The 13,812-nt window shown below is 44.2% G+C and overlaps 1 protein-coding gene across 1 annotated transcript in view; it reads right to left on the bottom strand.

Annotated features, from left to right (window-relative positions):
* Positions 1 to 283: 283 nt before the first annotated feature.
* The window catches only part of bcl9 (BCL9 transcription coactivator), a 401,618-nt gene continuing 388,089 nt past the window's right edge, over positions 284 to 13,812 (bottom strand). Inside the window, 1 exon segment of the mRNA XM_085998596.1 lies at positions 284 to 3,008. Within this exon segment, the coding sequence (XP_085854722.1) occupies positions 1,867 to 3,008 (1,142 nt within the window). The 3' untranslated portion in view covers positions 284 to 1,866.

Genomic DNA, 13,812 nt, shown 5'->3' with positions numbered 1-13,812 from the left:
GTATAAGGACCAACAACCAATTCCCAAAAATGAGAGAAAAAGACCTGCTTCTTGCAAGACTTGAGTACAAAATATCTGGAGGACTCTCACCCAGTGAATCATGGACCTATCTTGAAGTAGGTAAGTTGAAGGGTGAATAATGAGGAGAATCTGATACAATATCTCGATTAGTGGGTGAGACACATTCTGTGTGGTATCACAACTTGTGTTTTATCAGACAGTATCATGAGGTATTACTGCAATACATCTGATGCGCTATCAATTACTCATAAAAGACGGAGAGTTAGGAGAGTAACTAAAAGGCTTTTATTAACAAAGAACAGAGCATGCCTCTCGTGGTTGACTGGTTTCCAAGAAGGCAGGGGGGCTGCAGAGTAGTCACCTTTATACCTGGGCATGTGGGTGGAGCCAGGGGCGGAGCCAGCTGAGGCATGCATAGATACAACAGTGTGCAACAACAACAACAACGGTGAACAACAATAACAGTGGTTTACCACAACATCATCATAAAAATTAGAAAGTAATATGTTCAACAAATGTTGGGCATTCAAAATAAAATACAGAAAATGCTGGAGCAGGTCTGTCAATATCTGAAAAGAGAGAAGGTAGGTTAACGTTTTGGGTGTAGACCCTTCATCGGAAACTGAAAGATAAGCAAATCCCTTAATAGAGTTGAATAATAAAAGGAAAGGGGTTCAAAACAAGAACACGTAAGACATCAATAGGTTGAATGAGCTTTCAAACTGTTTAATACATGATGGATATAAAAGATGTATAAAATGACGGTTTTCATACAATTATATGATAATTGCATCATTATTATATTGAGGTGTGCTTCCCAACCCAGACCATAGGATTTTAACAATTACTGTAACAGTCAGGCCACTGAATGTGTGATCATACATTAACACAAAAGATAGTGACAACCACCATTATAAGAAACACATAATAGTTTAAGATGGGGGAGGAGAAAATAAAAAAGACACAAATAAACCTGGATTTTTAATATTCGCTTTCGACTCCCACAGAAAACGTCACTTGGGGTTTATTATAAATGATAAACAATAACATAGGATAAAAATTATACTGCTGCATGGTATCATGGCACAACATGAAACAGAAAACATAACCCAACACTCCACTGCCAATGTGGGATAATGCTTAAAATGAGGTACATCATTTGTCTACTCCCTCCCGAGTTAGGAAAGTTGCAGAGGTACCAGAGGACAAACAGCTTTCATAAACATTTCCACAGTCCATGGTTTGTCCAATGTATAGAACAATGAAAATTCTTATTTGACTAAATAACTCCCCTTTTTGTGCTTTTTTGTTAATACTTTTCTGTCAGAGATTGTAATTTGGTTTAATATATACTGGAGTTGCAAAAGATTTTTTTTTTTTAAAAGGCATATAACAAACAAGAACACGTAAACAGGACTGATGGTTTGCGAATCATGATGCTCACCTCCCTCAAACACGAAATCACAGTTGAAATCCCTTTTAAAATGTAGTACAATACACAATGAGAAAAAGGTTCTCGAGAAATAGTCCACAAAAGTAAACATAAACGGGTGCAACTTGCAATGAACTGCGAGCCACATATTATGAGTGCAGTTTTCAGAAGTGGGAGCTAAACACGCTACCCAGGTTCACTAGATATGATTAAAAACCTAAAAACCACTGACCTAGCAATGCAAATTTCATTTTGAAGACTCTTGTACATTCTAAACTTTCACAAGCTTTGTTTTTTGTATGAACAGTTATCAGTTTGTCTTGCACATGCACAGAAATCCTAGTGCATTTTAAACACCTCTGTATGTGTCGCAGCATAAGGACAAATTTTCCAACTGTAATGTCTGTAAGCAGCTAAAACATCATATTCCCTGGATTGCCTGGTCCTTGATTAAATCCCATGCCTATGTCAGCAGCCATACCTCTAGGCCTCATTTGGGGTGGAATCATCATATTCTGCTGAGGTCCCACCATCCCTTGTATTGACATCATCATGTTGTGCTGAGGAGAGCCTACTGGGCCAGGATGACTGTACATACTTCCAGGGACTCTTTCCTTTCCTTGAATCATAATTGCATTTGGGTTGTTCATCTGTGAGGGCATGCCACCTTGTGGCGGTGACCTTATCCGATGCTGAGGACCCATCATGCTTTGATGCATAAAGCCAGATGGTCTCATGGGATTATGTCCTGGCATAGAAGCAGGATTACCCATGCCCATTTCCTGCATGCCAACATTATGTCCTCCCACATTAGGCATTGTTAATCCCATTCTGGCTGGATTTGGTTCCCCCATCAATCCTTGCATGTGTGAAAAACCAGGATTGGGAACTTGTAGCTGCTTGCGACCCTGAGCATCACCATGGGGAAAATATTGCAGCGTCTGGCTAGGCTTCTCTGATGGAATGATTCTAGACAGGTCAAATTCAGGGATTCCAGAAGCACTAGGGCGGATGACATCCTGCAATTCAGGGTCACTGTAGATGCGAGGCATGTTATTTCCCATAGCAGTGAAAGAGTCTGGAAAACCTGGTGGCGCTGATTTACAAAGACTTTGGTCTGGAGAAGGCCGAGTAATGTTATTCGGACGCCCAAGTATTCCTCCTTCCCCAGAAAAAGCCATTCCAGGTGGAAAACCTCCATGCGGGCCAGGGCCATTTGATGGAAAGGGAACCTGATGAGGTGGTGACTGCACTGATGGGAAAACTTGTTGTCCTTGAGGAAAACCCACGCATCCTTGATGTAACATCTGTGGATTAGTCATTGATGGGTCCTGGGTAATGTGTGGCATCATGGGACCATGAGCTATCATGCCGGGTCCCATAGGGCCATGTGATGAAATGTTAGACCCCATGGGATTTGGAGAAGAAATTTGGTTTCTCAGATGATGAGAAAGAGGCTGTCCTCCAAGAATATTCATTCCCATTGGGCTCAGAGATGTCATTTGTCCAGCTGAATTAGGGACCGACAATCGTGGTTGGTTTAGATGACTGACACCTGTAAACAGAAACAAAGCAAACCTTCAGCATTCACTCTTATACAGTTGGACAGACATAAAACAAGGTACAAGAATGATGTGAGGCGTACAGACCAGCTTTTACCACCATTTCCCTCCTTTATTACTTCAGTACTTGCAAGTTTAAAGATCCTAAAGTACTTCAGAAGTTTAACTGTAGTTGAACTGAATTTTGGCAGCATGCTACACCAAAAGGTTAATTACCCTTCAGCTTGTATTTCCTGTAAATGAGTTGGAGAATGATAAAGACAGCAGGTGCATTTGTAAGGTGAGGGAGAGAGATGTTTAGCTACAGGAGATCAGAGAGATGATTTGAAGGAACAAAGCCAAGCAAGAGAGGCAACAGAATGAGTGGATCGGATGTTCAGAGTAGGAAGTTGGGAAATTGGAAGAAGGAGGAAGCAGAAAAGATGAGGAAGCTGGATATCTTGTTGACAGTCCTCTGTCCACTGGGGCTTCCATTCAATAATTCTTCAGATTTTATGAACATACATTTCTAACTCTGCATTTTAGAAAGGGAACAAGTTTTTATTTGGGAAAATTCTGGCATTTTGAAACTGCTTCCAAAATGCTAAGGGAGGCTCTCAGATCTCCCTGTGCCATTAATAACTAAGTCCTTTTAACAAATTGTGTTGAACATCATTCCCAATCGTAAAGTCAGATTAAATTAATATTAAAACCTGCACCAAAAGCTTCAGCTGCAAGAAAAAAATAAAGGTTTCCAAAAATCACTAAAAAGAAAACTTTGTCTGGCAGTAATACTGAAGTGCTAAATATGAGCTTGCTGAAAACATGCCAACTTACAAGCTGTGCTGATTTGGGAGACTTCTGTATTATATTTTTAATGTTATAAATTTACAGGCGAATTATGCTTCTGAAACAACTAGAGTTAAGATGAAAGTCATGCTTCTCTATTAAACTTCAAAATGGAGACAGGATCCAGGGTCGGAATTTTGATGTTTAGACCCGCCGGGAGCGGGGAGGCCCGGTAAAGCAGGGCCCTGGGGGGTGATCTGACTCTGCGGGGGGTATGAGGGTTCGATCCCGGGGCGGGGTGTGATCACCAACTGGGTGGGAGCCCGATCCTGGGCGGGGGTGGGGTCTGATCCCTGATCCCGGGGGGTGGGGGGAGGTCTGGCTCCGGTGGGGGTGCAATCACCGACCAGGTGGGGGTCCGATCCGGAGGGAGGTGGCGATCCCGGGGGGTGCGGCTGATGGTGGGGGAGCTTGGGGGGCCGGGAGGAAGCACTCTTGCTCCACGCCTCACAGCGAGGCTCAGGATCCCCGGCCGGCCACAGTTAAATCCGAGGCTTCCAGCCTGATTATAATATTTGAAGTGCCAACCCATCTCCTGGGAGAGGGTTAGCTACCTGCCCCTGTCCCGCCACCGTTAAAACTGGAAGTTGGAGGTGGATTGAAGTTGGGAGTCACATTATTAACATTTAACCTCTCACCCAACCCCAACCCACCCATTTTTGAAGTTAAAATCCCCCCATTGTCTGCATGTTGCAGGCATGTTTTTTGATCTGTAGTTCTTCGAGGATGCCGAGGCTTTGCTCCTGTTGCTAATCAAATTCTTGGACCTTTGAAGGACGATAAGTATTTTACTTATCAAACTAAAGGAAGTATACATATTCATTATCTCAAATGGATCTACCTACAAAAGAAGTCAGGTATGAAAAACAAATATACCAGGAGATTACAGTTCACATCTCATCTGAATAATCATTAGAAATGGTTAATATATTAATTGTCTGACCTTTGAGAAGAGTTTGTTTGACCATCAAATGAGCCTGCTTTAACAAAGTAGAGACAGATATATCATTGAGAAACTGCCCTGTGATTTCCAGTTCCCTTTTTTCATTGTCTCAAATACAAATGGGGCTGCATGAAAAGTCATTCTCCTAAGGAACATTCTGAGACTCAGTCAACAGCTAGTGAAAAGAACTACACGGTATTCAGACTTGTATTTTTAACCAATTTATATATTGGCCCAGTAATTCGGGTCCCAACGCGTGAGTAAGCACCGTGTACTCACGCATGGGCCCGATGGAAGTGCCGGTTTTCAGCATGCACAGCGCATGCGCGGAAAACCGGCATTTCCGATCCTCTGAACCAAGGGGTTCAGAGGTGGAACGCGTGTGCGCAGGAGTCTATGCGTGCGCGCTGAAATTCCTTTTTTTTACAGGGTTGCCCGTGCGATAAGGCCTCCAGTTTTTACGCGAGAAAAAAGCAGACGTAAGTACTTAGTTTTAAAAGGTAAGTGGTCTATTAATTAACGTTAGAATTTTTTTTCCACAGGTTTATTATTTTTAAAGAATTTACAGTAATGTAAGTGTATTTTTAGACCCGATTTTTAAAAAAATTATTTTTTTCAAAAATTTGAATAATTGTTTAAATTAGTTTTTTACAGTTATTAATAGTTCATTTAATTAGTGGGATGTTTTTTTAACTTTTATTTGAAGTTTAAGTACTGTTTTGGGCACCCGGAGTTTTCATGAGTTTGACAGTTCTTACTATCAAACTCATGAATGAACTTTTGCAACCTCCGATTGGTTGCCCAGTGCTCACGTGATCCCAGCCGGCTCATCGAACTAACTACACCGCTGGATCACGCAAGCACAGCGCGCCGGGAGCTGAAACCAGGCCACTGACAGGAAATCCACGCAGGGCCAGGCTTCAACTGTCGGCGCGCTAGGTAAGTGTAGGTCGGGGGCTTGCACCCGCGGGAAGCCCCCGACACCAATTTCTGGGCCAATGTAAACCAAGTACTGTACTATTAGTTTCTTACTGTGTTTTTCCACTTTTGTGAATTATCTTACTCGTAAATAAGTCCAAGCATTAATTTTAGCCTGCATGTGACAGTTGTTCAGTGTGGTATTTACCATCTTTCAGATGGATACATGAATGTTGTAGTCCTTCTGCATGATCTCTGGTGCATTAATATCATAATTAAAGGATAATAATTATTCCCTTGCATGCTACCTCACTCACAGAAGATAAGGGTACAAGCTGTAGTTTATAAGCAGATCTGGACTCCTATGGAGTCTACCTCTCTATTTTGATTGCAAGGTAAAAAGGTGCAAAAAGCCCAAATCATAACTCAAACATTATACAGTATTTGCACTCTACTACTTCACCTAAAACATCAATGATTCACATTTCTCTAACCTCCATACATTTATTATTTTGTGAATACATTTTCAACAAAAAGAAAAAGTATCTTTTTGAAATTTTAAATGCAGCCAATATTTTTCACTAGGAAAAAATATATTGGCCGGAATTTTCTTTCCTGAGCGGGTCCAGTGCGGGTCGTGAGCCTGTTGCTGGCTCCCTCCTGCTCCACAGAACGATTTTATGTTAATAGGGCCTATTAAGCCCACCCTACACATTACACAGCCCAATTAAATGGCGCGGGTCTGCTGACGTCATTCATGATGCATTTTCAGCTGGGATCTTTAAAGGGGCCATGGCCACATTACATTTCAAGGTTGATGTAGCATAGTGCTGTCAGTGCACTACAGCATTGGAATGCTGCAAACACTGACAATGACGTCACAGAATCAGAGGGCTGCACCCAGGTTCTCTGATGACTCCCTCCATATGCTTATGGAGGGAGTCAGAGCATGCAGGGAGGTCCTCTCCCCTTCCAATGGGTGGAAGAGACCTCCCCAACAGACCAAAACAACCTGGTTGGAGATTGCAGAGGAGGTCAACAGCAAGGATGTGGTCAGGAGGACCTGGGTGCAGTGCTGAAAATGTTTCAATTATCTCATTAGATCAGGAAAGTGGAGCACAAAGTCACACTCAACTTCATCCTGCTGTGCCTCTCATCACATCCCCATCACTCTGCCTTCCCAACCCTACTCCTGCACATCCTTACTCACACCAACATACCTTGCACGTCTACCCATCCCTCTCTCCCTATTTACATCATCACATCCCCATCTGACGAGCCACCCATCACATCCACCCTCATCCTAATGCAATCACACTAACTAACAACACACAAGGAGGCCACATGGATTTGGCACCACACTCCATCATAGTCTCCCTCTAAAGATCTAACCCATCCATTCCTTGCACTTATTCCATCACTCTCACTCAAACTTCTCTTCTTTCCCTCCTTGCAGGAAAAGAAGGCCCAAAATAAGAGGGAGAGGGAGAGAATTGGAGATGGCCCTCCATCATTTGCAAACTTTACAGAGGAGGCTGCTTTAGAAATATCTGGAGTTGCCGAGCAGCTGGAGGTGGGAGATGGAGAGAGGGGAAAATCTCAGCAACCTGGTGACAAAATTACATATCATACAGCTACATGGCATACATCAGTCACTCATATGGGGTCTGATGTCAGCAGCCAGTGAATGGTCATCATGTGCATAATGATATCTGTAACCAATCTTTATATGATATATCTAACTCATCTCTTTACTCTCCCACAGGTCCATCAAGAGCCCCTCCCGCTGTCCAGGAGGAAGAGGAAGATGACTCCTCAGAGGAGCCTCCAGCCTCTGAGGGAGCACCGTCACCAGACATAAGTGCACCCAGCACCAGCACAGATACACACACCTTGGTTGGGATTACGGAAACGTGGCTCAAGGAAGGCCAGGACTGGGAACTCAACATTCGATATTCAGGAAAGATAGGCAAAAAGGAAAGGGAGGTGGGGTAGCATTACTGGTTAAAGAAGGGATTAACACAAGGATATTAGCTCTGATGAGGTGGAATCTGTATGGGTAGAATTGAGAAATACTAAGGGGAAAAAAACGTTAGTGGGGGTGGTTTATAGACCTCCAAACAGTAAGGCGGCGGTTGGGGATGGCATTAAAAGAGAAATTAAAGAAGCGTGCAATAAGGGCACAGCAGTCATCATGGGTGACTTTAATCTACATATAGATTGGGCCAACCAAATGAGTAACAATACTGTGGAGGAGGAATTCCTGGAGTGTTTAAGGGATGGTTTCCTGGACCAATATGTCGAGGAATCAACCAGAGATCAGGCCATCTTAGACTGGGTATTATGTAACGAGAAAGGATTAATTAGCAATCTTGTTGTACGAGGCCCCTTCACAGAATCCCCACAGTGCAGATAGAGGCTATTTCGGCCCATCGAGCATGTACCGACACATATCCCACCCGATCCCCGTAACCCCTACACCAACACATATCCCACCCTATCCCCGTAACCCCATGTATTTAATCCCCCTAACACTAAGGGTCAATTTATCATAGCCAATCAGCCTAACCCGCACATCTTTGGACTGTGGGAGGAAACCGGAGCACCCGGAGAAAACCCACGCAAACACGGGGAGAATGTGCAAACTCCACACAGACAGTCGCCCGAGGCCGGATTCGAACCCGGGTCCCTGGCGCTGTGAGGCAACAGTGCTAACCACTATGCCACCGTGCCACCGGAGCGATCATAATATGATCGAATTCTTCATTAAGATGGAGAATGAAGTAGTTGACTCGGAGACTAGGGTCCTCAATTTAAACAAAGGAAATTACGATGGTCTGAGGAGCGAGTTGGGTAGGATTGATTGGGGAATGGCACTCAAAGGGTTGATGGTGGATAGGCAATGGCAAACATTCAAAGACCGAATGGATGAACTACAGAATTTGTTCATCCCAGTTTGGCATAAAAATAAAACAAAAAAGGTGACCCAACCGTGGCTAACAAGGGAAATTAGGGATAGCATAAGGTCCAAGGAGAGGGCATATAAATTGGCCAGAAAAAGCAATAATCCTGAGGATTGGGAGCAGTTTAGGATTCAACAAAGGAGGACAAAGGGATTAATTAAGAAAGGGAAAATAGAATATGAGAGTAAGCTTGCAGAGAACATAAAAACTGACTGTAAAAGCTTTTATAGATATGTGAAGAGAAAAAGATTGGTGAAGTCAAGTGTAGGTCCCTTGCAGTCAGAATCGGGGGAATTTATAATGGGGAACAAAGAAATGGCAGACCAACTAAATACATATTTTGGTTCTGTTTTCACAAAGGAGGACACAAATAACCTCCCAGAGATGCCGGGGAACATAGGGTCTGATGAAAGGGTGGAACTGAAAGAAATCAGTATTTGTAGGGAAATGGTGTTAGGAAAATTGATGGGACTGAAGGCCGATAAATCCCCAGGGCTTGATAATCTACATCCCAGGGTACTTAAGGAAGTGGCCCTAGAAATAGTAGATGCATTGCTGGTCATCTTCCAGAACTCGATAGACTCTGGAACGGTACCCATGGATTGGCGGGTAGCTAATGTTACCCCACTATTCAAAAAAGGTGGTGGAGAAAAGGCGGGGAATTATAGACCGGTGAGCTTGACATCGGTAGTGGGGAAAATGCTAGAGTCCATTATAAAAGATGTAATAGCAGAGCACTTGGAAAGCAGTGACTGGATCGGACAAAGTCAACATGGATTTACATAAGGTAAATCATGCTTGACTAATCTACTGGGATTTTTTGAGGATGTAACTGGTAAAATAGATAAGGGAGAACCAGTGGATGTGGTCCTTTCAGAAGGCTTTCGATAAGGACCCGCATAAGAGATTAGCGTGCAAACTTAAGGCACATGGGATTGGGGGCAAGGTATTGACTTGGATAGAGAACTGGTTGGCGGACAGAAAGCAAAGAGTTGGAATAAACGGGTCATTTTCCGAGTGGCAGGCAGTGACTAGTGGGGTACCGCAAGGATCGGTCTTAGGACCCCAGCTGTTCACAATATATATTAATGATCTGGACGAGGGAATTGGATGTAATATCTCCAAATTTGCAGACGACACAAAGCTGGGTGGGAGGGTATGCTGTGAGGAGGATGTCGTGAAACTCCAGCACGATTTGGACAGATTGGGTGGTTGGGTAGAAACATGGCAAATGCACTATAATGTGGATAAATGTGAGGTTATCCACTTTGGTGGCAAAAACAGGAAGGCAGATTATTATTTGAATGGCAATAGATTGGGAGAAGGGGAAGTGCAAAGAGACCTGGGTGTTCTTGTACACCAGTCGCTGAAGGTAAGCATGCAGGTGCAGCAAGCGGTTAAGAAGGCAAATGGTATGTTGGCCTTCGTAGCAAGTGGGTTCGAGTACAAGAACAAGGATGTCTTGCTGCAGTTGTACAGGGCCTTGGTGAGACCACACCTTGAGTATTGTGTGCAGTTTTGGTCGCCTTACCTGAGGAAGGACGTTCTTGCCATGGAAGGAGTGCAGCGAAGATTCACCAGGCTGATACCTGGGATGGCAGGAATGACGTATGAGGAGAGAGTGTGTCGATTGGGCTTATACTCACTGGAGTTTAGAAGATTGAGAGGGGATCTCATCGAAACCTATAAAATTCTGTCAGGCCTGGACAGACTAGATGCAGGAAGGATGTTTCTGATGGCCGGGGAGTCCAGAACCAGAGGTCATAGTCTAAGGATAAGGGGTAAGCCATTTAGGACTGAGATGAGGAGGAATTTCTTCACCCAGAGAGTGGTGAACCTGTGGAATTCTCTGCCACAGAGGGCAGTGGAGACCAGTTCATATTCAAGAAAGAGTTGGATATATTTCTTAAGGCTAAAGGGATGAAGGGATATGGGGAGAAGGCAGGGTACTGAATTTGGATGATCAGCCATGGTCTCATTGAATGGCGGAGCAGGCTCGAAGGGCCGAATGGCCTACTCCTGCTCCTATCTTCTATGTTTCTATGCACCCAGCACCAGCACAGATACACACACCTGGGTGGATCCCACGCGAGATAGAGTAGTGTCGTCACCTGGTGAACAAGAGCAGATGGTGGAGACAGGGACAGCAGTGGAGGGTCCTCGCTCTGCTCAACTGCAAGCAGATGCTGAGCCATCCAGAAAGAGGGCGATCCTGGAGGTGCAGCAAGAAGTGCACGAGGCTTTGACAAGTTTTGCGAGCCCAATGTCTGCAAACGTTCAGAGAATGCAGGAGACTATCTCCAACATGAGCACCACTGTGTCGTAGGTGATCGTAACTGTAAGCTCCTCCATGGAAAGGATGACCACCTACATGGAGCAGCAAATGCACCACTCACAGGAGCATATGGTCTCTATGGGGAATAGATGGCTATCTATGGAGGATAGAAGGCTATGTATGGAGGATAGAAGGCTATGTATGGAGAATAGATGGCAGAGGCTCGTACACCTTCTCTCTGGAAGGGATGTCAGCGTAGACGTGGGTCTTCATGGCCCCACTGATGTGCAGCAAGGTACTCTGCAGCTTCTTGGCAACAGGGAAGTGAGCAGGCTGCCTCTACCTCTGCTGAAGCCACAGGGCTAGCACCTCGTAGAAGCACGCGGGAGAGAAAGATGACACACAGGTAGATTCACAAGTGTAGCCAGTTGGGTGTTTTATCCAATGTTTATGTCATTTCCGTTAATGTGCTGTCAAACATAAAAATCTATATTTTCACCACTTTCCCATCTTGGACCTATTTGTGTGCACCTTTGGAAGTGGCTTAGTGGTTGCAGTGAATGATGAGACATAACAGTACCTCCAGCAATGGTGGTGAGTGTGAAAGGAATGGCTTGGTCATTGCAGGGATGGTTTCTATTGTTGGTGTGAGGTGGTGCCAACCTGGTGCATCATGTGGCAGCCATATGGGTGTACAGCATCAAGTTAAGTAAATCTAGCCATGATGAGGCCATCCTTGGCTTCCTGGGCAGCAATGTGGTCGGGTGCTGATGCCTTGTGTCCTGTGCAGCATCAGGTGATTGCGGAGAAGGTTGGTGTTGTTGTTTGTGCTGCTGGTGTGCCTGGTGTAGCAGATGTTGGGGTTCATCGTGGTCAGATTCTGAGGACCAAGGTGAGACAGTATCAACGGCACCCATATTGATAGAATAGATGGCAGGTGAAGTACAGATGACAGAAGCAATGTGTCACTGGTGAGAGAGGTTCTTCCAATGTGGTGACACTGGCTGGAGACTTTGCTGGAGAGACTTGCAGCCTGCAGAATCTGTGCTGGAAATGCAGTGAGCAACAGCTCCTGTCTGAGGAAAGTGATCAGCTGTCAGGTGGGAGCTTTTACTGTACATTTCCTGCTGTCAACTAATCAGCTGGAGCAATGGCAGCTCAACTCCTGCCTCAGGTTGACAGATGTGGTTCCCGAGCAGCGTGGTTCCCGTGGCCATCCAGGTCAATTTAAAATGTAGGGGAAAAAAGGCTCTTAAGTGTCTGTAAACAAGTTATAATGATTTCAATGAGGTTGCCCGCCTCTGCCAGTCGGGTCGCTGCTGCACCGGCAAATGCGTCTGAGGGAAAGGCATGTGGGGGCAGGATAATGGCGGATTGCTGACCCGCTCCCATTTTGTTCAAATTTCCCACCCGACCCGCCTCCGATCGCGCCCGCACGGACCCCAGAAAGTTCCGGCCATTGTCTCTACTGACAAGGACTAATAATGGCAATACATTTCTTAAAAATGCAGTCATATGAAGTTTAGGGTAATATGTGGATATTATAAACATCTGCAGATGTTAAATTAGTCATTTCAAATGGACATTTTACAAACAAGAGCAATACCACTAATTGCCTACAGGTGGCACACGTGTCTTGTAAAATGAGCCATCCGCAGGAAATTAGTGGAAAAAGAAAAAACTTGAATTAACGTAGAATTATATCACATACTCCGAACAATCCATGGTGCATCAGAACCAATTTGTTACTTTTTCCAAGTGGAATCACTGCTGTTATGTTGTGAAACACAGTAGCCAATTTGTGGACAAACAGTGATGAGAAAAATTCCAATTAATCTTTTTATTTGGTACTGTTTAACAGTAGCCAGTATTCAATTCCATTTTTTGTCATATTTGCATGATTTAATTTCTAGGATGGAAAGTTCACTGGGTCATCAGTGCCAGCTCAGCTCAGTAGGTCGCAACCATTTGAATCAGAAGGTTGCAGTTTCAAGCCCAACTACAGGGCTTGAACATAAAAATCCCATCCATAGTTGCCCTGAGAAGGTGGTGGTGGGCCTTCTCCTTCAACTGCTGTAGTCATATGCTGATGATGGTTAAATGATTGTGTTTAGGGAGGGAATTTCAGGATATTTACTTAGTGACAATGTGCAGGTCAGGATGATGCGTGACTTGGAGACGAATCACAAAATCATAGAATGATACAGCACAGAAGGAGGCCTAATCTTTGATAGAGCTCTCCAATTAGGCCCACTCCCCTGCTCTTTCCCCATAGCCCTGCAAATTTTTCCCCTTCAAGTATTTATCCAACTCCATTTTGAAAGTTACTACTGAATCTGCTTCCACTGCTTTTTCAGGCAGTGCATTCCAGATCATAATATCTTGCTGCGTAAAAAATTCTCATCTTGCCTTTGGTTCTTTTGCCAATTACTTTAAACCTGTGTCCACTGGTTACTGAGGTTTCTGCCACTGGAAACAGTTTCTCCTTACTCCATCAAAACCCTTCATGATTGTGAACACCTCTATTAAATCTTCCGTTAACCTTCTCTGCTCTAAGAACAACCCCAGTTTCTCTAGTCTCGCCACGTAACTGAAGACCCGCATCCCTGTTACCATTCTAGTAAATCTCATCTGCACCCTCTCTAAGCCCTTGACATCCTTCCTAAAGTGTGGAGCCCACAAATGGACAAAATACTCCATCTAAAGCTTAACCAGTGTTTTATAAAGATTTAGCATAACTCCCTTGTTTTTGCCTCTTTTTATACAGCCAAGGATCTCGTGTGCTTTTTTAAAAGCCTTCTCAACTTGTCCTGCCACCTTCAAAGATTTGTGAACATACATCCCCAGGTCTCTCTGCTCCTACACCCCTT

The sequence above is a fragment of the Somniosus microcephalus genome, chromosome 10 (genome assembly GCF_052327205.1).
Source record: "Somniosus microcephalus isolate GS21.2 chromosome 10, FLI_Smic_1.0, whole genome shotgun sequence".
NCBI lineage: Eukaryota > Metazoa > Chordata > Chondrichthyes > Squaliformes > Somniosidae > Somniosus > Somniosus microcephalus.
Note: the sequence above shows the minus strand (reverse complement) of the source record. Positions and strands in the feature narration are given on the sequence as shown.